Raw genomic sequence first — 25,540 nt, forward strand, 5'->3', positions numbered from 1 at the left:
AACAATATTTTTCACATTTTTTTTATATGAAATTCCCCCCAAAAAAATGTAAAAACCAATTTTTTTTTAAATTTTGGCCAATTTGTTTTCTGCTACCTATGTTTGGTAAAAAAAAATCGCAATAAGCGTATTTTGATTGGTTTGCGCAAAAGTTATTGCGTTTACTAACAAAGGGAAAGATTTCTGTCATTTTTGGTGTTTTTTTTTTAACGTGTAATGGCGGCGATCTGCGATTTTTTTTGAGGGACTGCGACATTGCCGCGGACAGATTGGATCCCTGACTGACATTTTTGACACTTTTGGGGGTACCAGTGACATTACTGCAGTAATCAGTGCTATAAATATGCACTGTTACTGTAAAAATGACACTGGCAGGGAAGGGGTTAACTTTATTGGAGAGGGAGGGGTTAATGTATGCCTGGTGCTTACTGACGTGTGGGGGGGGGAGGTGACTGTGTGAGCCAGGGACAGATCGGATGTCCAGCTATGCTGAACACACTGATCTGTCACTCCCTGTCACTGAGGAGATCCGCCCGCTTGTGTTTACACAGGCGGGCGGATCTCCACACTAGATCCCCGACGATCGGGGCAGAGCAGCGGCGATAGCCGCTGCTCCTCCCCTGGCCCGACTCCCGCTGTGAATGAAAACAGCGGGAGCGCGCGAGTCTGGTGACGTAGGTCTACGTCGTCAGACGGGAACGAGCCACTTTGCCGCAGTACTATTCCAGTACTTAGTGGTAAAGTGGTTAAACTAACAACAAAGCTTTATTTAATAAAACGGATACTAAATTTACACATAAATACGACTAGAACCCCACTCTCCTCTATAGCGCAATTGGATGGAAACAGACTGTCTGTCTCTTTCCATCCGATGCCATCTGATCCGATCCACGGGATGGATAGAAAATAGAACCACCATCCGTCTGCTTTTGGTGGACAGGATCAGATGGCGGCAGATTACTGCTCCATAGAGGAGAATCAAGGGTCCGATCAGGTCTGCCTGAAAAACTGACAGGCGGACCTGATCAGACAGCCCGTGTGAAAGGGGCCTTCGGCTGTGGCATGGCGTTGAGGAAAAAAAAAAAGTATATATATATATATATATATATATATATATATATATATATATTTATATATTTTTTTTAATAATTGGAAAAAAAATAATTTTTTTTATTTTTTTTAATAATTAAAAAAAAAGAAAAAAATATTATTTTTTTTTTACATTTAAAAAATAAATTAAATAAATAATAATAACCACACTCCCTGTCAAAGGTAACTAACTGGACAGGGAGATGGTAATGAATTGAGAACAAAAAGGCAGTGGAAAAAGTCACCACAAGAGGGCGCCAGTTCCCCATTGGAAGCCTGTCATCTCAAGTAGGCCGAAAAGCCGGGGCCTCAAATTTCGGACGGCCCGGAAGTCCGTGCACTCCGTGCGCGGAAGTCCGGGCAAAAATGACAGGACACCTTCTGCAGGGCACCCCCAGGCGCCAGGTCGCTAATTCTAGTCGCAAATGCGACCTGGCGCCCGGGGATTGTCGAGCCCTGCTTTATTCAAATGATAGAGTAAAGACAGCCTCTTACTTGTGAGTAGAGATAAAATCGCATCAACAATATTCCAGCAGTACTGGCGGGACCCGTAGGTACCTCACCGGGTTTCCAGACAACAGCGGGCGACGTCTGATAGCTCCGCCTTCCCCCCGGACGCGTGTTGTCCCCCAATGGGCGGGGACTTCTTCAGCGGTGTGTAAAGGCTGTTACTGACGTCGCCCCTTATGTATACCGCCATGTCCACTGATTGGACAAGTGGTATGGACCTCCTCATTGGTTGGCCTCCATTGCCTGGACATCCAGGAACACTTCCGCTCTCTCTGGGGCGGAAGTGATGATGCCCCGCATTTGGAGACCGCCCATTCACCGCTCTCTGATTGGGCGAGCGGTCCGGATCCTATTATAGGCTGGTCTCCCGTAGTCATAGCTACGGCGGACGCCGCCCGCTCTGCACAGAGAGGAGGCGCCTGCACTTAACATCGGAGGACCGCCCTTTCCTTACTCCTTGATAGGTCTGGCCGGACGTAAACAATGCTGCATCGCAACACTGGGAGTTCATGGTACCACCCTTCATGTATGCAAATGACAGCATGTATATAGTAAAACCATACTCCGCATATGAGACAAACAGGATAAGAATCCTTCAAGTCTAGGCATGATAAAGCTGTGTTAAAAACGAAGTATTGCATATATAATGCATACAAATATTATAAAACCAATATATGATAAAAATATATGTCAAGTTCACGGATAATAGGCCATTAAACAAAGGATGGGGGTACTCTTCATATTATGCATCTCTGCACTCATGAAAGGTACACATACTCAAATATACCTCCACACCCACGTGGCCTGGTGCCCATATACCATTGTAATACAGAACTACAAAGTATTCAACTTTATAGCTAAAACCCATAAATATATACTTAAAACTATGGAGCTGTAGACGTCCCACTGTTGTCTGGATCACAAAAAACAAAGAAATAAGAACACATATTAAAATATAAAACGCTAAAACCCTAAAAACCAAGAATTGTATTTATCGGTCAGAAATAAAACAATTGAGGTCGAACTCCACGTTCAAACCTCTTTGTTTTTTGTGATCCAGACAACAGTGGGACGTCTACAGCTCCATAGTTTTAAGTATATATTTATGGGTTTTCGCTATAAAGTTGAATACTTTGTAGTTCTGTATTACAATGGTATATGGCCACCAGGCCACGTGGGTGTGGAGGTATATTTGAGTATGTGTACCTTTCATGAGTGCAGAGATGCATAATATGAAGAGTACCCCCATCCTTTGTTTAATGGCCTAGGGTTGCCTATTATCCGTGAACTTGACATATATTTTTATCATATATTGGTTTTATAATATTTGTATGCATTATATATGCAATACTTCGTTTTTAACAGAGCTTTATCATGCCTAGACTTGAAGGATTCTTATCCTGTTTGTCTCATATGCGGAGTATGGTTTTACTATATACATGCTGTCATTTGCATACATGAAGGGTGGTACCATGAACTCCCAGTGTTGCGATGCAGCATTGTTTACGTCCGGCCAGACCTATCAAGGAGTAAGGAAAGGGCGGTCCTCCGATGTTAAGTGCAGGCGCCTCCTCTCTGTGCAAAGCGGGCGGCGTCCGCCGTAGCTATGACTACGGGAGACCAGCCTATAATAGGATCCGGACCGCTCGCCCAATCAGAGAGCGGTGAATGGGCGGTCTCCAAATGCGGGGCAGAGAGAGCGGAAGTGTTCCTGGATGTCCAGGCAACGGAGGCCAACCAATGAGGAGGTCCATACCGCTTGTCCAATCAGTGGACATGGTGGTATACATAAGGGGCGACGTCAGTAACAGCCTTTACACACCGCTGAAGAAGTCCCCGCCCATTGGGGGACGACACGCGTCCGGGGGGAAGGCGGAGCTATCAGACGTCGCCCGCTGTTGTCTGGAAACCCGGTGAGGTACCTACGGGTCCCGCCAGTACTGCTGGAATATTGTTGATGCGATTTTATCTCTACTCACAAGTAAGAGGCTGTCTTTACTCTATCATTTGAATAAAGTGTCTGTCAGTATTACGCTATGGGCTTGCCCGGTGTTTTCCTTGTCTCATGGTTATAAAGGGAGCTGCTGGCTGAAGCCTATCTATGATCAGTGTGAAGTCCGTCTTAGGATCAGTGTGGAGTCTGCCTGGTCAGTGTGAGGTCCTTATGTGGTGGAGTATAAGAGGGAGACAGACCCTTCCTGCTGCCTGTGTTAAGGGGAGGATCGCTCCATGAGTTTTTGAGTCATATGCTTATATCTAGCAAGCTTAAGGTGAGAGGCCATTTCACTCGGGGGTGGATATAATAGCACTAAGAGCACCTGTTGATCCTGCCAGAAAGTGTGGTTCACCTTTCATCACGGGCTTTTGCATGGACTCATTCTGTTTCTTTTATTATTGGATTATGCTCATATTTGTTTGTTTTTAGCGCTGCTTCATTGCACCTTATATATTATCAGACAGGAATTGTATTTTTGACCTGAGAGTGCAGCTGCTTTCTTTTACCATTCATTGTCCTTTCTGCGCTGATATTACCTCTGTTTTATGTTCTCATTGTATATTCTAATTATTATATATGCTGAATCTAATAAGAAATACAATGCTGCCCCCCTTTGGACATGCTGCTAAATGCAGTCTTGGGGTAATTTAGTATTTTCCAATATAAATATATATTGTATTAAAAATAATTATTATGGGATTGGCCCCAAATTTATTGTGCAGGACAACCACCCCCATGCCATACCATCAGGGAGGCGTGTGATTCTGTAAAGAAGGAGTCCTGGAAGTAGGGCTGGGCGATTTTGCCTAAAAAAAAAAAATCTTTGATTTTTAAAGAAAAATTCGAGTTTCGATTCGATTTTTTTTTTCCAATGCACTTAAAAAATGACTGCAGAGTCTGGAGGGAGGACTGAGGAGAGGGAGAAGCGCTGTATATGTGTGTCTGACTCTGTTTGGATCAGTTGCCCATAGAGAAGATGATGGAACATCCGTACCCTGGTCTCCTCTATGGTGAGAGGCTGGCAGTGACAAGGATTTCATCACATTTTGGTGCCATCATTTCCTGGCTGCTACAAACACGATCAGTGTTTCACCAGATGAATTGCAGGGGAGATGTTAGGGGTCTGATGTCTCAATAAAGAGTACCTGTCATTGCCCAAGCTATCCTAAGGGATGTGTTTCTTCCCTTGTCATAGTAATAAAGTTAAATAGAAAAAAAAAAAAGTAATTAAAATATGTAAAATAAAATAAAGAAAGAAATAAAAGCCTATTAGTACATATATGAGGTCATTGTATCGTCACGATGTTCCCTGTGCCTCCCATACATTCCTCTATTGGAACACTACCCAGGCTGACCAGCACATTACAGAGATCACGGTGGCGTCTTGTCTCTGGATTTCCAGTCTGATGGATTCCATATCCAACGACCACTGAGTACCGCCGCCATACCGGTTCACCAGGAGTAGCGCATGCGCAGTACAACAGACATCGCAACCCACATGTCCCTCGCCTCTCAGCTACGTGTCACTTCACGCCAACCAATGAGCCGAGCGCTTCCGGGATCCGCACAGCACGCTAAAAGCCCGCGGCCTGTACAGACGCACCGCCCGCCCCGCAGCGGACGTCACATCCAGGTGCGGTGGTGGTCCAAGGCAGAAAAAAGTATTGTAGAAAAAAACTCGAGTTTAAAAAAAAAAAAATCGTTCCAAACTAAAAAAAAATCGATAAATCGATTTATGGCCCAGCCCTACCTGGAAGTAATGGCTTGGCCCCCAGAGAGCCCTGATCTCTCCATCATGGAGTCTGTCTGGGATGAAGGATTGGAGGCAGCCGACATCCACAGAAGATCTGTGCTTACTCCTCCAACATGTACATAAAACAACCCACCTGCCGAAAACCTAAATGCCAGAAAGCAAAATGGCGGATAGGGATGCACTGCCATTGAAATGCACCTGGCTGCAGCCTGGAAACACTGCCCCCCCTCCACTCTTTAAAGCAGGGGGGCTGGGCAGACAACAGTGCAGAAGGGAGGTTGCAGAGTTGGCATATACAGCATCTCACAAAAGTAAGTACACCCCTCACATTATTTACAGCTTGTATAACAGTGTAAATTTACTGTCCCCTCAAAATAACTCAACACACAGCCATTAATGTCTAACCCGCTGCCAACAAAAGTCAGTACACCCCTAAGTGACAACACACAGCCATTAATGTCTAAACCGCTGGCAACAAAAGTGAGTACACCCCTAAGTGACAACACACAGCCATTAATGTCTAAACCGCTGGCAACAAAAGTCAGTACACCCCTAAGTGACAATCTCCAAATTGGGCCCAAAGTGTGAATATTTTGTGTGGCGGCCATTATTTTCCAGCACTGCCTTAACCCTCTTGGGCATGGAGTTCACCAGAGCTTCACAGGTTGTCACTGGAGTCCTCTTCCCCTCCTCCATGATGACATCACAGAGCTGGTGGATGTTAGAGATCTTCCCCTCCTCCACCTTCTGTTTGAGGATCCCCCACAGATGCTCAATAGGGTTTAGGTCTGGAGACATGCTTGGCCAGTCCATCACCTTTACCCTCAGCTTCTTTAGCAAGGCAGTGGTCATCTTGGAGGTGTTTGGGGTCGTTATGTTGGAATATTGCCCTGCCCCCCAGTCTCTGAAGGGAGGGGATCATTCTCTGCTTCAGTATGTCACAGTACATGTTGGCATTCATGGTTCCCTCAATGACCTGTAGCTCCCCAGTGCCGGCAGCACTCATGCAGCTCCAGACCATGACACTCCCACCACCATGCCTGACTGTAGGAAGACACACTTGTCTTTGTACTCCTCACCTGGTTGCCCCCACACACGCCTGACACCATCTGACACCAAATAAGTTTATCTTGGTCTCATCAGAGCACAGGAGATGGTTCCAGTAATCCATGTCCTTAGTCTGCTTGTCTTCAGAAAACTGTTTGTGGGATTTCTTGTCCATCATCTTTAGAAGAGGCTTCCTTCTGGGATGACAGCCATGCAGACCAATTTGATGCAGTGTGCGGCGTATGGTCTGAGCACTGACAGGCTGACCCCTCCCCCACCCCTTCAACCTCTGCAGCAATGCTGGCAGCACTCATACGTCTATTTCCCAAAGACAACCTCTGGATATGACGCTGAGCACGGCACTCAACTTCTTTGGACCATGGTGAGGCCTGTTCTGAGTGGAACCTGTCCTGTTAAACCACTGTATGGTCTTGGCCACCGTGCTGCAGCTCAGTTTCAGGGTCTTGGCAATCTTCTTATAGCCTAGGCCATCTTTATGTAGAGCAACAATTCTTTTTTCAGATCCTCAGAGAGTTCTTTGCCATGAGGTGCCATGTTGAACTTCCAGTGACCAGTATGAGAGAGTGAGAGCGATAACACCAAATTTACCACCCCTCCCCCCATTCACACCTGAGACCTTGTAACACTAACGAGTCACATGACACCGGGGAGGGAAAATGGATAATTGGGCCCAATTTGGAGATTGTCACTTAGGGGTGTACTGACTTTTGTTGCCAGCGGTTTAGACATTAATGGCTGTGTGTTGAGTTATTTTGAGGGGACAGTAAAGTTACACTGTTATACAAGCTGTACACTCACTACTTTACATTGTAGTCACATGGGAGGGGTGTACTTACTTCTGTCAGATACTGTATATGTGTGGGGGAGGAGAGATATACATGGGGGAAGGGGGACACCATCACAGAACATCTCCTCCCCCCCCCCGGAGCGGTAGATATCGGGTGTACACCCGCTGTAGGTGGGCGGTAAGTGGCCGGAAGTAGTCGGTCCGTCACCCATCACTCACCCCCCGGACTCTCCGCTATTTCTTTCGGTGTTCCGCTCAGGTTCCGGTCCCGTTGCTCCTCCCACTTCCGGATCTAATGACTCCGCCCATTCATTTCAACATGTAAATACACACCCCGCCCAGTGTGAGGTCACACTTACCTGGCTCCGCCCCTCTCAAGCGTCCTCCATCTCCATGGAAACCGAACCAGAAGAAGAACGTCCGACCCTAGGAGATCGGTAACCGAAACCTCCCCTCCCCCTCCCGGGTCACCATCCCCTCCCCCCCCTCCCGGGTCACCATCCCCTCCCCCCCTCCCGGGTCACCATCCCCCCCCCCTCCCGGGTCAGACCCCCTACTTCTTGCTTTCTGAACCCTCCAACTTCCCTTCCGAGTCTCCAAATCCCAACTCTGCCCCTCCCCCCCTCCCCGAGTCACCGCCCCCCCCCCCTCCCCGAGTCACCGGACCCCCCCCCTCCCCGAGTCTCCGGACCCCCCCTCCCCGAGTCACCGGACCCCCCCCTCCCCGAGTCACCGGACCCCCCCCTCCCCGAGTCTCCGGACCCCCCCTCCCCGAGTCACCGGACCCCCCCCTTCCCGAGTCACCGGACCCCCCCTTCCCGAGTCACCGGACCCCCCCCTTCCCGAGTCACCGGACCCCCCCCTTCCCGAGTCACCGCCCCCCCTTCCCGAGTCACCGCCCCCCCTTCCCGAGTCACCGGACCCCCTCCTTCCCGAGTCACCGGACCCCCCCTTCCCGAGTCACCAGACCCCTCCCCCCTTCCCGAGTCACCGGACCCCCCCCTTCCCGAGTCACCGGACCCCCCCCTCCCCGAGTCACCGGACCCCCCCCCCTTCCCGAGTCACCGGACCCCCCCCCCTTCCCGAGTCACCGGACCCCCCCCTCCCTGAGTCACCGGACCCCCCCCTCCTTCCCGAGTCACCGGACCCCCCCTCCTTCCCGAGTCACCGGACCCCCCCCTTCCCGAGTCACCGCCCCCCCCTTCCCGAGTCACCGGACCCCCCCCCTTCCCGAGTCACCGGACCCCCCCCTCCCCGAGTCTCCGGACCCCCCCTCCCCGAGTCACCGGACCCCCCCCTTCCCGAGTCACCGGACCCCCCCCCTTCCCGAGTCACCGGACCCCCCCCTTCCCGAGTCACCGGACCCCCCCCTTCCCGAGTCACCGGACCCCCCCCTCCTTCCCGAGTCACCGGACCCCCCCCTTCCCGAGTCACCGGACCCCCCCCTTCCCGAGTCACCGGACCCCCTCCTTCCCGAGTCACCGGACCCCCTCCTTCCCGAGTCACCGGACCCCCCCTTCCTGAGTCACCGCCCCCCCCCCTTCCCGAGTCACCGCCCCCCTCCTTCCCGAGTCACCGGACCCCCCCTTCCCGAGTCACCAGACCCCCCCCCCCTTCCCGAGTCACCGGACCCCCCCCCCTTCCCGAGTCACCGGACCCCCCCCCTTCCCGAGTCACCGGACCCCCCCCTTCCCGAGTCACCGGACCCCCCCCCTTCCCGAGTCACCGGACCCTCTACCCTATGAAGTCCCTAAACCCTTCCTGCTGGGTCTTCAAACCCCTTTTTCACCGGGTCACTAAACCCTTCACTTCATGTTTTCCAGTTCCCTGTCACCTGGGTCATGGGACCCCTAACCTACAGAGTTACTAAACTCTTCACACCCCCTCCCTTGTCTCCAGACCCCCCCCCCCCTCCGGTAATCAGACCCCTACTCGGCAGGGTCACTAATCCCTTCACACCCCCTCCCTTGTCTCCAGAGCCCTACTACGCTGGGTTTCTACACCCTTCACCCTTCTGCCTGGGTCTTAAGACCCCCTCCCTCCCTAGTCACCAGACCCCTACCCTGCCAGTTCACTATATCCTTCACCCTCCCTCACGGGTCACCAGACCCCTACTCTGCTTGTTTACTAAACCCCTCCCTCTTGGGTCTGCTGGCAGCCCCCATCCCTGCCTGGTCACCAGACTCAGTAAACCCTATCACCCTTCCGTCTGTTTCTCCAGTCCCCCTTTCCTATGGGTCACTAGATCCCTACTCCCCGGGTGCCTAAACCCTACATCCTCCCTCCCGGGTCACCAGACCCCTACTTCCCGGGGGCACACAATCCTGGTAGAGCACTTATAGAGGGATTACAGGAAGGTTTATTGAGGTATATAATATGATGTGTGATTCCTCGTCTCTTCTAGTAATCTCAGAATGAATCCCAACCAGGGAACAAGGAATCCTCAACCTCACCTGAGAACAGGTAATCCTCACCCTCATCCTCACCTGAGAACAGGTAATCCTCACCCTCATCCTCACCTGAGAGCAGGTAATCCTCATCCTCACCTGAGAACAGGTAATCCTCACCCTCATCCTCACCTAAAAACAGGTAATCCTCATCCTCACCTGAGAACAGGTAATCCTCACCCTCATCCTCACCTGAGAACAGGTAATCATCACCCTCATCCTCACCTGAGAACAGGTAATCATCACCCTCATCCTCACCTGAGAACAGGTAATCATCACCCTCATCCTCACCTGAGAACAGGTAATCCTCACCCTCATCCTCACCTAAAAACAGGTAATCCTCAACCTCACCTGAGAACAGGTAATCCTCACCCTCATCCTCACCTGAGAACAGGTAATCCTCACCCTCATCCTCACCTAAAAACAGGTAATCCTCATCCTCACCTGAGAACAGGTAATCCTCACCCTCATCCTCACCTGAGAACAGGTAATCCTCACCCTCATCCTCACCTGAGAACAGGTAATCCTCACCCTCATCCTCACCTAAAAACAGGTAATCCTCAACCTCACCTGAGAACAGGTAATCCTCACCCTCATCCTCACCTGAGAACAGGTAATCCTCACCCTCATCCTCACCTAAAAACAGGTAATCCTCATCCTCACCTGAGAACAGGTAATCCTCACCCTCATCCTCACCTGAGAACAGGTAATCCTCACCCTCATCCTCACCTGAGAACAGGTAATCCTCACCCTCATCCTCACCTAAAAACAGGTAATCCTCAACCTCACCTGAGAACAGGTAATCCTCACCCTCATCCTCACCTGAGAACAGGTAATCATCACCCTCATCCTCACCTGAGAACAGGTAATCCTCACCCTCATCCTCACCTAAAAACAGGTAATCCTCAACCTCACCTGAGAACAGGTAATCCTCACCCTCATCCTCACCCGAGAACAGGTAATCCTCACCCTCATCCTCACCTGAGAACAGGTAATCCTCACCCTCAACCTCACCCGAGAACAGGTAATCCTCACCCTCAACCTCACCCGAGAACAGGTAATCCTCACCCTCATCCTCACCCGAGAACAGGTAATCCTCACCCTCATCCTCACCCGAGAACAGGTAATCCTCACCCTCATCCTCACCCGAGAACAGGTAATCCTCACCCTCATCCTCACCCGAGAACAGGTAATCCTCACCCTCATCCTCACCCGAGAACAGGTAATCCTCATCCTCATCCTCACCTGAGAACAGGTAATCCTCACCCTCATCCTTACCTGAGAACAGGTAATCCTCACCCCCATCCTCACCTGAGAACAGGTAATCCTCACCCTCATCCTCACCCGAGAACAGGTAATCCTCACCCTCATCCTTACCTGAGAACAGGTAATCCTCACCCTCATCCTCACCCGAGAACAGGTAATCCTCACCCTCATCCTCACCCGAGAACAGGTAATCCTCACCCTCATCCTCACCTGAGAACAGGTAATCCTCACCCCCATCCTCACCCGAGAACAGGTAATCCTCACCCCCATCCTCACCTGAGAACAGGTAATCCTCATCCTCATCCTCACCTGAGAACAGGTAATCCTCACCCTCACCTGAGAACAGGTAATCCTCACCCCCATCCTCACCTGAGAACAGGTAATCCTCATCCTCACCTGAGAACAGGTAATCCTCATCCTCACCTGAGAACAGGTAATCCTCACCCCCATCCTCACCTGAGAACAGGTAATCCTCATCCTCACCTGAGAACAGGTAATCCTCATCCTCACCTGAGAACAGGTAATCCTCATCCTCACCCGAGAACAGGTAATCCTCATCCTCACCCGAGAACAGGTAATCCTCACCCTCATCCTCACCTGAGAACAGGTAATCCTCACCCCCATCCTCACCTGAGAACAGGTAATCCTCATCCTCACCTGAGAACAGGTAATCCTCATCCTCACCTGAGAACAGGTAATCCTCATCCTCACCTGAGAACAGGTAATCCTCACCCTCATCCTCACCTGAGAACAGGTAATCCTCATCCTCACCCGAGAACAGGTAATCCTCATCCTCATCCTCACCTGAGAACAGGTAATCCTCATCCTCACCCGAGAACAGGTAATCCTCATCCTCATCCTCACCTGAGAACAGGTAATCCTCACCCCCATCCTCACCCGAGAACAGGTAATCCTCATCCTCACCCGAGAACAGGTAATCCTCATCCTCACCCGAGAACAGGTAATCCTCACCCTCATCCTCACCTGAGAACAGGTAATCCTCACCCTCATCCTCACCTGAGAACAGGTAATCCTCATCCTCACCCGAGAACAGGTAATCCTCATCCTCACCCGAGAACAGGTAATCCTCATCCTCACCCGAGAACAGGTAATCCTCATCCTCACCCGAGAACAGGTAATCCTCACCCTCATCCTCACCTGAGAACAGGTAATCCTCACCCTCATCCTCACCTGAGAACAGGTAATCTTCATCCTCACCTGAGAACAGGTAATCCTCATCCTCACCTGAGAACAGGTAATCCTCACCCTCATCCTCACCCGAGAACAGGTAATCCTCACCCTCATCCTCACCTGAGAACAGGTAATCCTCACCCTCATCCTCACCTGAGAACAGGTAATCCTCACCCTCATCCTCACCTGAGAACAGGTAATCCTCATCCTCACCTGAGAACAGGTAATCCTCATCCTCATCCTCACCTGAGAACAGGTAATCCTCACCCCCATCCTCACCTGAGAACAGGTAATCCTCATCCTCACCCGAGAACAGGTAATCCTCATCCTCACCCGAGAACAGGTAATCCTCACCCTCATCCTCACCTGAGAACAGGTAATCCTCACCCTCATCCTCACCTGAGAACAGGTAATCCTCATCCTCACCCGAGAACAGGTAATCCTCATCCTCACCCGAGAACAGGTAATCCTCACCCTCATCCTCACCTGAGAACAGGTAATCCTCATCCTCACCTGAGAACAGGTAATCCTCACCCCCATCCTCACCTGAGAACAGGTAATCCTCATCCTCACCTGAGAACAGGTAATCCTCACCCCCATCCCCACCTGAGAACAGGTAATCCTCACCCCCATCCCCACCTGAGAACAGGTAATCCTCACCCCCATCCTCACCTGAGAACAGGTAATCCTCACCCTCATCCTCACCTGAGAACAGGTAATCCTCACCCCCATCCCCACCTGAGAACAGGTAATCCTCACCCTCATCCTCACCCGAGAACAGGTAATCCTCACCCTCATCCTCACCCGAGAACAGGTAATCCTCACCCCCATCCTCACCTGAGAACAGGTAATCCTCACCCTCATCCTCACCCGAGAACAGGTAATCCTCACCCTCATCCTCACCTGAGAACAGGTAATCCTCATCCTCACCTGAGAACAGGTAATCCTCACCCTCATCCTCACCCGAGAACAGGTAATCCTCACCCTCATCCTCACCTGAGAACAGGTAATCCTCATCCTCACCTGAGAACAGGTAATCCTCATCCTCATCCTCACCTGAGAACAGGTAATCCTCACCCCCATCCTCACCTGAGAACAGGTAATCCTCATCCTCACCCGAGAACAGGTAATCCTCATCCTCACCCGAGAACAGGTAATCCTCACCCTCATCCTCACCTGAGAACAGGTAATCCTCACCCCCATCCTCACCTGAGAACAGGTAATCCTCATCCTCACCCGAGAACAGGTAATCCTCATCCTCACCCGAGAACAGGTAATCCTCACCCTCATCCTCACCTGAGAACAGGTAATCCTCACCCTCATCCTCACCTGAGAACAGGTAATCCTCACCCCCATCCTCACCTGAGAACAGGTAATCCTCATCCTCACCTGAGAACAGGTAATCCTCACCCTCATCCTCACCCGAGAACAGGTAATCCTCATCCTCACCCGAGAACAGGTAATCCTCATCCTCACCCGAGAACAGGTAATCCTCATCCTCACCTGAGAACAGGTAATCCTCACCCCCATCCTCACCTGAGAACAGGTAATCCTCACCCCCATCCCCACCTGAGAACAGGTAATCCTCACCCTCATCCTCACCTGAGAACAGGTAATCCTCACCCCCATCCTCACCTGAGAACAGGTAATCCTCACCCCCATCCTCACCTGAGAACAGGTAATCCTCACCCCCATCCCCACCTGAGAACAGGTAATCCTCACCCCCATCCTCACCTGAGAACAGGTAATCCTCACCCTCATCCTCACCCGAGAACAGGTAATCCTCACCCTCATCCTCACCCGAGAACAGGTAATCCTCACCCCCATCCTCACCCGAGAACAGGTAATCCTCATCCTCACCCGAGAACAGGTAATCCTCACCCTCATCCTCACCCGAGAACAGGTAATCCTCATCCTCACCCGAGAACAGGTAATCCTCACCCTCATCCTCACCTGAGAACAGGTAATCCTCACCCTCATCCTCACCTGAGAACAGGTAATCCTCACCCTCATCCTCACCCGAGAACAGGTAATCCTCATCCTCACCCGAGAACAGGTAATCCTCACCCTCATCCTCACCTGAGAACAGGTAATCCTCACCCCCATCCTCACCTGAGAACAGGTAATCCTCATCCTCACCCGAGAACAGGTAATCCTCATCCTCACCCGAGAACAGGTAATCCTCACCCTCATCCTCACCTGAGAACAGGTAATCCTCACCCTCATCCTCACCTGAGAACAGGTAATCCTCATCCTCACCCGAGAACAGGTAATCCTCATCCTCACCCGAGAACAGGTAATCCTCACCCTCATCCTCACCTGAGAACAGGTAATCCTCATCCTCACCTGAGAACAGGTAATCCTCACCCCCATCCTCACCTGAGAACAGGTAATCCTCATCCTCACCTGAGAACAGGTAATCCTCACCCCCATCCCCACCTGAGAACAGGTAATCCTCACCCCCATCCCCACCTGAGAACAGGTAATCCTCACCCCCATCCTCACCTGAGAACAGGTAATCCTCACCCTCATCCTCACCTGAGAACAGGTAATCCTCACCCCCATCCCCACCTGAGAACAGGTAATCCTCACCCTCATCCTCACCCGAGAACAGGTAATCCTCACCCTCATCCTCACCCGAGAACAGGTAATCCTCACCCCCATCCTCACCTGAGAACAGGTAATCCTCACCCTCATCCTCACCCGAGAACAGGTAATCCTCACCCTCATCCTCACCTGAGAACAGGTAATCCTCATCCTCACCTGAGAACAGGTAATCCTCACCCTCATCCTCACCCGAGAACAGGTAATCCTCACCCTCATCCTCACCTGAGAACAGGTAATCCTCATCCTCACCTGAGAACAGGTAATCCTCATCCTCATCCTCACCTGAGAACAGGTAATCCTCACCCCCATCCTCACCTGAGAACAGGTAATCCTCATCCTCACCCGAGAACAGGTAATCCTCATCCTCACCCGAGAACAGGTAATCCTCACCCTCATCCTCACCTGAGAACAGGTAATCCTCACCCCCATCCTCACCTGAGAACAGGTAATCCTCATCCTCACCCGAGAACAGGTAATCCTCATCCTCACCCGAGAACAGGTAATCCTCACCCTCATCCTCACCTGAGAACAGGTAATCCTCACCCTCATCCTCACTTGAGAACAGGTAATCCTCACCCTCATCCTCACCCGAGAACAGGTAATCCTCATCCTCACCCGAGAACAGGTAATCCTCATCCTCACCTGAGAACAGGTAATCCTCATCCTCACCTGAGAACAGGTAATCCTCACCCTCATCCTCACCCGAGAACAGGTAATCCTCATCCTCACCCGAGAACAGGTAATCCTCATCCTCACCTGAGAACAGGTAATCCTCACCCTCATCCTCACCTGAGAACAAGTAATCCTCATCCTCACCTGAGAACAGGTAATCCTCATCCTCATCCTCACCTGAGAACAGGTAATCCTCACCCCCATCCTCACCTGAGAACAGGTAATCCTCATCCTCACCCGAGAACAGGTAATCCTCACCCTCATCCTCACCTGAGAACAGGTAATCCTCACCCTCATCCTCACCTGAGAACAGGTAATCCTCATCCTCACCCGAGAACAGGTAATCCTCATCCTCACCCGAGAACAGGTAATCCTCACCCTCATCCTCACCTGAGAACAGGTAATCCTCACCCTCATCCTCACCTGAGAACAGGTAATCCTCACCCCCATCCTCACCTGAGAACAGGTAATCCTCATCCTCACCTGAGAACAGGTAATCCTCACCCCCATCCTCACCCGAGAACAGGTAATCCTCATCCTCACCCGAGAACAGGTAATCCTCGCCCTCATCCTCACCTGAGAACAGGTAATCCTCACCCTCATCCTCACCCGAGAACAGGTAATCCTCATCCTCACCCGAGAACAGGTAATCCTCATCCTCACCCGAGAACAGGTAATCCTCATCCTCACCTGAGAACAGGTAATCCTCACCCTCATCCTCACCTGAGAACAGGTAATCCTCATCCTCACCTGAGAACAGGTAATCCTCACCCTCACCCGAGAACAGGTAATCCTCATCCTCATCCTCACCTGGCTTAATGCTTATCCAGTTGTCCTTTGAGAGTCAATATTAATTACCTCAAAATTGATATATTGATCCGTCAGACATTATTCACAAATATTCTATGATTAAAATGAGAGAACTTTAAAGCTATAAAACCACAAGTAATATAATCCACATCGGGGACCTCATCCCTATTATATCTATATATATACAGTATATATCTAATATATCTGGAGGGAACTCCTGGATAGGAATGTAATCTCACAGATGAGGATAATTCATCCATGGAGTGAATCCAAATTTATTTCCAGAGACCCAATAGGAATTCCTTGTCCTAGAGCGCCATCCGATTGGCTGGTAGGATCACCACCTAAATAAATATTAATACTCACCCTAGTCATAGTACTCACCCCCCTCTATACTCACCCTAGTCATAGTACTTACCATCTCCATCCTCATCAATACTCACCCTAGTCATAGTACTCACCACCTCCATCCTCATCAATACTCACCCTAGTCATAGTACTCACCCTAATCATTGTACTCACCATCTCCATCCTCATCAATACTCACCCTAGTCATAGTACTCACCACCTCCATCCTCATCAATACTCACCCTAGTCATAGTACTCACCATCTCCATCCTCATCAATACTCACCCTAGTCATAGTACTTACCACCTCCATCCTCATCAATACTCACCCTAGTCATAGTACTCACCATCTCCATCCTCATCAATACTCACCCTAGTCATAGTACTCACCACCTCCATCCTCATCAATACTCACCCTAGTCATAGTACTCACCACCTCCATCCTCATCAATACTCACCCTAGTCATAGTACTCACCACCTCCATCCTCATCAATACTCACCCTAGTCATAGTACTCACCACCTCCATCCTCATCAATACTCACCCTAGTCATAGTACTCACCATCTCCATCCTCATCAATACTCACCTTAGTCATAGTACTTACCACCTCCATCCTCATCAATACTCACCCTAGTCATAGTACTCACCATCTCCATCCTCATCAATACTCACCCTAGTCATAGTACTTACCACCTCCATCCTCATCAATACTCACCCTAGTCATAGTACTTACCATCTCCATCCTCATCAATACTCACCCTAGCCATAGTACTCACCCTAGTCATAGTACTCACCATCTCCATCCTCATCAATACTCACCCTAGTCATAGTACTTACCACCTCCATCCTCATCAATACTCACCCTAGTCATAGTACTCACCATCTCCATCCTCATCAATACTCACCCTAGTCATAGTACTTACCACCTCCATCCTCATCAATACTCACCCTAGTCATAGTACTTACCATCTCCATCCTCATCAATACTCACCCTAGCCATAGTACTCACCCTAGTCATAGTACTCACCATCTCCATCCTCATCAATACTCACCCTAGTCATAGTACTTACCACCTCCATCCTCATCAATACTCACCCTAGTCATAGTACTCACCATCTCCATCCTCATCAATACTCACCCTAGTCATAGTACTTACCACCTCCATCCTCATTAATACTCACCCTAGTCATAGTACTTACCATCTCCATCCTCATCAATACTCACCCTAGTCATAGTACTCACCATCTCCATCCTCATCAATACTCACCCTAGTCATAGTACTCACCACCTCCATCCTCATCAATACTCACCCTAGTCATAGTACTCACCACCTCCATCCTCATCAATACTCACCCTACTCATAGTACTCACTACCTCCATCCTCATCAATAATCACCCTAGTCATAGTACTTACCACCTCCATCCTTATCAATACTCACCCTAGTCATAGTACTTACCACCTCCATCCTCATCAATACTCACCCTAGTCATAGTACTCACCATCTCCATCCTCATCAATACTCACCCTAATCATAGTACTCACCATCTCCATCCTCATCAATACTCACCCTAGTCATAGTACTCACCATCTCCATCCTCATCAATACTCACCCTAGTCATAGTACTCACCATCTCCATCCTCATCAATACTCACCTTAGTCATAGTACTCACCACCTCCATCCTCATCAATACTCACCCTACTCATAGTACTCACTACCTCCATCCTCATCAATAATCACCCTAGTCATAGTACTTACCACCTCCATCCTTATCAATACTCACCCTAGTCATAGTACTTACCACCTCCATCCTCATCAATACTCACCCTAGTCATAGTACTTACCACCTCCATCCTCATCAATACTCACCCTAGTCATAGTACTCACCACCTCCATCCTCATCAATACTCACCCTAGTCATAGTACTCACCACCTCCATCCTCATCAATACTCACCCTACTCATAGTACTCACTACCTCCATCCTCATTAATAATCACCCTAGTCATAGTACTCACCACCTCCATCCTCATCAATACTCACCCTACTCATAGTACTCACTACCTCCATCCTCATCAATAATCACCCTAGTCATAGTACTTACCACCTCCATCCTTATCAATACTCACCCTAGTCATAGTACTTACCACCTCCATCCTCATCAATACTCACCCTAGTCATAGTACTTACCACCTCCATCCTCATCAATACTCACCCTAGTCATAGTACTCACCCTAATCATTGTACTCACCATCTCCATCCTCATCAATACTCACCTTAGTCATAGTACTCACCATCTCCATCCTCATCAATACTCACCCTAGTCATAGTACTTACCACCTCCATCCTCATCAATACTCACCCTAGTCATAGTACTCACCATCTCCATCCTCATCAATACTCACCCTAGTCATAGTACTTACCACCTCCATCCTCATCAATACTCACCCTAGTCATAGTACTTACCATCTCCATCCTCATCAATACTCACCCTAGCCATAGTACTCACCCTAGTCATAGTACTCACCACCTCCATCCTCATCAATACTCACCCTAGTCATAGTACTCACCACCTCCATCCTCATCAATACTCACCCTAGTCATAGTACTCACCACCTCCATCCTCATCAATACTCACCCTACTCATAGTACTCACTACCTCCATCCTCATCAATAATCACCCTAGTCATAGTACTTACCACCTCCATCCTTATCAATACTCACCCTAGTCATAGTACTCACCAACTCCATCCTCATCAATACTCTCCCTACTCATAGTACTCACTACCTCCATCCTCATCAATACTCACCCTAGTCATAGTACTTACCACCTCCATCCTCATCAATACTCACCCTAGTCATAGTACTCACCACCTCCATCCTCATCAATACTCACCCTAGTCATAGTACTCACCACCTCCATCCTCATCAATACTCACCCTACTCATAGTACTCACTACCTCCATCCTCATCAATAATCACCCTAGTCATAGTACTTACCACCTCCATCCTTATCAATACTCACCCTAGTCATAGTACTTACCACCTCCATCCTCATCAATACTCACCCTACTCATAGTACTCACTACCTCCATCCTCATCAATAATCACCCTAGTCATAGTACTCACCACCTCCATCCTCATCAATACTCACCCTACTCATAGTACTCACTACCTCCATCCTCATCAATAATCACCCTAGTCATAGTACTTACCACCTCCATCCTTATCAATACTCACCCTAGTCATAGTACTCACCACCTCCATCCTCATCAATACTCACCCTAGTCATAGTACTCACCACCTCCATCCTCATCAATACTCACCCTACTCATAGTACTCACTACCTCCATCCTCATTAATAATCACCCTAGTCATAGTACTCACCACCTCCATCCTCATCAATACTCACCCTACTCATAGTACTCACTACCTCCATCCTCATCAATAATCACCCTAGTCATAGTACTTACCACCTCCATCCTTATCAATACTCACCCTAGTCATAGTACTTACCACCTCCATCCTCATCAATACTCACCCTAGTCATAGTACTTACCACCTCCATCCTCATCAATACTCACCCTAGTCATAGTACTCACCATCTCCATCCTCATCAATACTCACCCTAGTCATAGTACTCACCACCTCCCTCCTCATCAATACTCACCCTAGTCATAGTACTCACCACCTCCATCCTCATCAATACTCACCCTAGTCATTGTACTTACCACCTCCATCCTCATCAATACTCACCCTAGTCATTGTACTTACCACCTCCATCCTCATCAATTCTCACCCTAGTCATAGTACTCACCATCTCCATCCTCATCAATACTCACCCTAGTCATAGTACTCACCATCTCCATCCTCATCAATACTCACCCTAGTCATAGTACTCACCACCTCTATCCTCATCAATACTCACTCTAGTCATAGTACTCATCATCTCCATCCTCATCAATGCTCACCCTAGTCATAGTGCTCACCCTAGTCATAGTACTCACCATCTCCATCCTCATCAATACTCACCCTAGTCATAGTACTCACCATCTCCATCCTCATCAATACTCACCCTAATCATAGTACTCACCACCTCCATCCTCATCAATACTCACTCTAGTCATAGTACTCACCACCTCTATCCTCATCAATACTCACCCTAGTCATAGTACTCACCATCTCCATCCTCATCAATACTCACCCTAATCATAGTACTCACCATCTCCATCCTCATCAATACTCACCCTAGTCATAGTACTCACCATCTCCATCCTCATCAATACTCACCCTAGTCATAGTACTCACCATCTCTATCCTCATCAATACTCACTCTAGTCATAGTACTCACCACCTCCATCCTCATCAATACTCACCCTAGTCATAGTACTCACCATCTCCATCCTCATCAATACTCACCCTAATCATAGTACTCACCATCTCCATCCTCATCAATACTCACCCTAGTCATAGTACTCACCATCTCCATCCTCATCAATACTCACCCTAGTCATAGTACTCACCACCTCTATCCTCATCAATACTCACCCTAGTCATAGTACTCACTACCTCCATCCTCATCAATACTCACCCTAGTCATAGTACTCACCACCTCTATCCTCATCAATACTCACCCTAGTCATAGTACTCACTACCTCCATCCTCATCAATACTCACCCTAGTCATAGTACTCACCACCTCCATCCTCATCAATACTCACCCTAGTCATAGTACTCACCACCTCCATCCTCATCAATACTCACCCTAGTCATAGTACTCACCCCCCTCTATACTCACCCTAGTCATAGTACTTACCATCTCCATCCTCATCAATACTCACCCTAGTCATAGTACTCACCACCTCCATCCTCATCAATACTCACCCTAGTTATAGTACTCGCCCTAATCATTGTACTCACCATCTCCATCCTCATCAATACTCACCCTAGTCATAGTACTCACCACCTCCATCCTCATCAATAATCATCCTAGTCATAGTACTTACCACCTCCATCCTCATCAATACTCACCCTAGTCATAGTACTTACCACCTCCATCCTCATCAATACTCACCCTAGTCATAGTACTTACCACCTCCATCCTCATCAATACTCACCCTAGTCATAGTACTCACCACCTCCATCCTCATCAATACTCACCCTAGTCATAGTACTTACCACCTCCATCCTCATCAATACTCACCCTAGTCATAGTACTTACCACCTCCATCCTCATCAATACTCACCCTAGTCATAGTACTCACCACCTCCATCCTCATCAATACTCACCCTAGTCATTGTACTTACCACCTCCATCCTCATCAATACTCACCCTAGTCATAGTACTCACTACCTCCATCCTCATCAATACTCACCCTAGTCATAGTACTCACCACCTCCATCCTCATCAATACTCACCCTAGTCATAGTACTTACCACCTCCATCCTCATCAATACTCACCCTAGTCATAGTACTCACCACCTCCATCCTCATCAATACTCACCCTAGTCATTGTACTTACCACCTCCATCCTCATCAATACTCACCCTAGTCATAGTACTCACCATCTCCATCCTCATCAATACTCACCCTAGTCATAGTACTCACCACCTCTATCCTCATCAATACTCACCCTAGTCATAGTACTCACCACCTCTATCCTCATCAATACTCACTCTAGTCATAGTACTCACCATCTCCATCCTCATCAATACTCACCCTAGTCATAGTACTCACCCTAGTCATAGTACTCACCATCTCCATCCTCATCAATACTCACCCTAGTCATAGTACTCACCATCTCCATCCTCATCAATACTCACCCTAATCATAGTACTCACCACCTCTATCCTCATCAATACTCACCCTAGTCATAGTACTCACCACCTCTATCCTCATCAATACTCACCCTAGTCATAGTACTCACCACCTCTATCCTCATCAATACTCACCCTAGTCATAGTACTCACCATCTCCATCCTCATCAATACTCACCCTAATCATAGTACTCACCCTAGTCATAGTACTCACCATCTCCATCCTCATCAATACTCACCCTAGTCATAGTACTCACCATCTCCATCCTCATCAATACTCACCCTAATCATAGTACTCACCACCTCTATCCTCATCAATACTCACTCTAGTCATAGTACTCACCACCTCCATCCTCATCAATACTCACCCTACTCATAGTACTCACTACCTCCATCCTCATCAATAATCACCCTAGTCATAGTACTTACCACCTCTATCCTCATCAATACTCACCCTAGTCATAGTACTCACTACCTCCATCCTCATCAATACTCACCCTAGTCATAGTACTCACCACCTCTATCCTCATCAATACTCACCCTAGTCATAGTACTCACTACCTCCATCCTCATCAACACTTACCCTAGTCATAGTACTCACCACCTCCATCCTCCTCAATACTCACCCTAGTCATAGTACTCACCACCTCCATCCCCATCAATACTCACCCTAGTCATAGTACTCACTACCTCCATCCTCATCAATACTCACCCTAGTCATAGTACTCACCATCTCCATCCTCATCAATACTCACCCTAGTCATAGTACTCACCACCTCCATCCTCATCAATACTCACCCTAGTCATAGTACTCACCACCTCCATCCTCATCAATACTCACCCTAGTCATTTTACTTACCACCTCTATCCTCATCAATACTCACCCTAGTCATGGGTACTCACCATCTCCATCCTCATCAATACTCACCCTAGTCATAGTACTCACTACCTCCATCCTCATCAATACTCACCCTAGTCATAGTACTCACCACCTCTATCCTCATCAATACTCACCCTAGTCATAGTACTCACCATCTCCATCCTCATCAATACTCACCCTAGTCATAGTACTCACCACCTCCATCCTCATCAATACTCACCCTAGTCATAGTACTCACCACCTCTATCCTCATCAATACTCACCCTAGTCATTTTACTTACCACCTCTATCCTCATCAATACTCACCCTAGTCATAGTACTCACCATCTCCATCCTCATCAATACTCACCCTAGTCATAGTACTCACCATCTCCATCCTCATCAATACTCACCCTAGTCATAGTACTCACCACCTCTATCCTCATCAATACTCACCCTAGTCATAATACTCACCACCTCTATCCTCATCAATACTCACCCTAGTCATAGTACTCACCACCTCTATCCTCATCAATACTCACCCTAGTCATAGTACTCACCCTAATCATTGTACTCACCATCTCCATCCTCATCAATACTCACCCTAGTCATAGTACTCACCACCTCTATCCTCATCAATACTCACCCTAGTCATAGTACTCACCACCTCTATCCTCATCAATACTCACCCTAGTCATAGTACTCACCACCTCTATCCTCATCAATACTCACCCTAATCATTGTACTCACCATCTCCATCCTCATCAATACTCACCATCTCCATCCTCATCAATACTCACCCTAGTCATAGTACTCACCATCTCCATCCTCATCAATACTCACCCTAGTCATAGTACTCACCACCTCCATCCTCATCAATACTCACCCTAGTCATTGTACTCACCACCTCCATCCTCATCAATACTCACCCTAGTCATAGTACTCGCCACCTCCATCCTCATCAATACTCACCCTAGTCATAGTACTCACTACCTCCATCCTCATCAATACTCACCCTAGTCATAGTACTCGCCACCTCCATCCTCATCAATACTCACCCTAGTCATAGTACTCACCAACTCCATCCTCATCAATACTCTCCCTAGTCATAGTACTCACCACCTCCATCCTCATCAATACTCTCCCTAGTCATAGTACTCACTACCTCCATCCTCATCAATACTCACCCTAGTCATAGTACTCACTACCTCCATCCTCATCAATACTCACCCTAGTCATAGTACTCACCACCTCCATCCTCATCAATACTCTCCCTAGTCATAGTACTCACTACCTCCATCCTCATCAATACTCACCCTAGTCATAGTACTCACCACCTCCATCCTCATCAATACTCACCCTAGTCATAGTACTCACCACCTCCATCCTCATCAATACTCACCCTAGTCATAGTACTCACCACCTCCATCCTCATCAATACTCACCCTAGTCATAGTACTCACCACCTCCATCCCCATCAATACTCACCCTAGTCATTGTACTTACCACCTCTTTCCTCATCAATACTCACCCTAGTCATAGTACTCACCATCTCCATCCTTATCAATACTCACCCTAGTCATAGTACTCACCACCTCCATCCTCATCAATACTCACCCTAGTCATAGTACTCACCACCTCCATCCTCATCAATACTCTCCCTAATCATTGTACTCACCATCTCCATCCTCATCAATACTCACCCTAGTCATAGTACTCACTACCTCCATCCTCATCAATACTCACCCTAGTCATAGTACTCACCACCTCCATCCCCATCAATACTCACCCTAGTCATTGTACTTACCACCTCTATCCTCATCAATACTCACCCTAGTCATAGTACTCACCATCTCCATCCTCATCAATACTTACCCTAGTCATAGTACTCACCACCTCCATCCTCATCAATACTCACCCTAGTCATTGTACTTACCACCTCTATCCTCCTCAATACTCACCCTAGTCATAGTACTCGCCATCTCCATCCTCATCAATACTCACCCTAGTCATAGTACTCACCACCTCCATCCTCATCAATACTCACCCTAGTCATAGTACTCACCATCTCCATCCTCATCAATACTCACCCTAGTCATACTACTCACTACCTCCATCCTCCTCAATACTCACCCTAGTCATAGTACTTACCACCTCTATCCTCATCAATACTCACCCTAGTCATAGTACTCACTACCTCCATCCTTATCAATACTCACCCTAACCATAGTACTCACCACCTCCATCCTCATCAATACTCACCCTAACCATAGTACTCACCACCTCTATCCTTATCAATACTCACCCTAGACATAGTACTCAC

At 48.5% G+C, this 25,540-nt stretch overlaps 1 protein-coding gene across 1 annotated transcript in view; it reads left to right on the forward strand.

Annotated features, from left to right (window-relative positions):
- Positions 1-9,612: 9,612 nt before the first annotated feature.
- The window catches only part of LOC309567524 (WD repeat-containing protein 97-like), a gene marked incomplete at its 3' end in the record, with an annotated part of 71,477 nt that continues 55,549 nt past the window's right edge, over positions 9,613-25,540 (forward strand). The window contains exons 1-2 of the mRNA XM_082272909.1: positions 9,613-9,641; positions 9,855-9,885. Coding sequence (XP_082129035.1) covers positions 9,618-9,641; positions 9,855-9,885 — 55 coding nt within the window. The 5' untranslated portion in view covers positions 9,613-9,617. The remainder of the gene's footprint in view (positions 9,642-9,854; positions 9,886-25,540) is intronic.

This window comes from Pelophylax lessonae (assembly GCF_965119305.1).
Source record: "Pelophylax lessonae genome assembly, chromosome: 11".
NCBI lineage: Eukaryota > Metazoa > Chordata > Amphibia > Anura > Ranidae > Pelophylax > Pelophylax lessonae.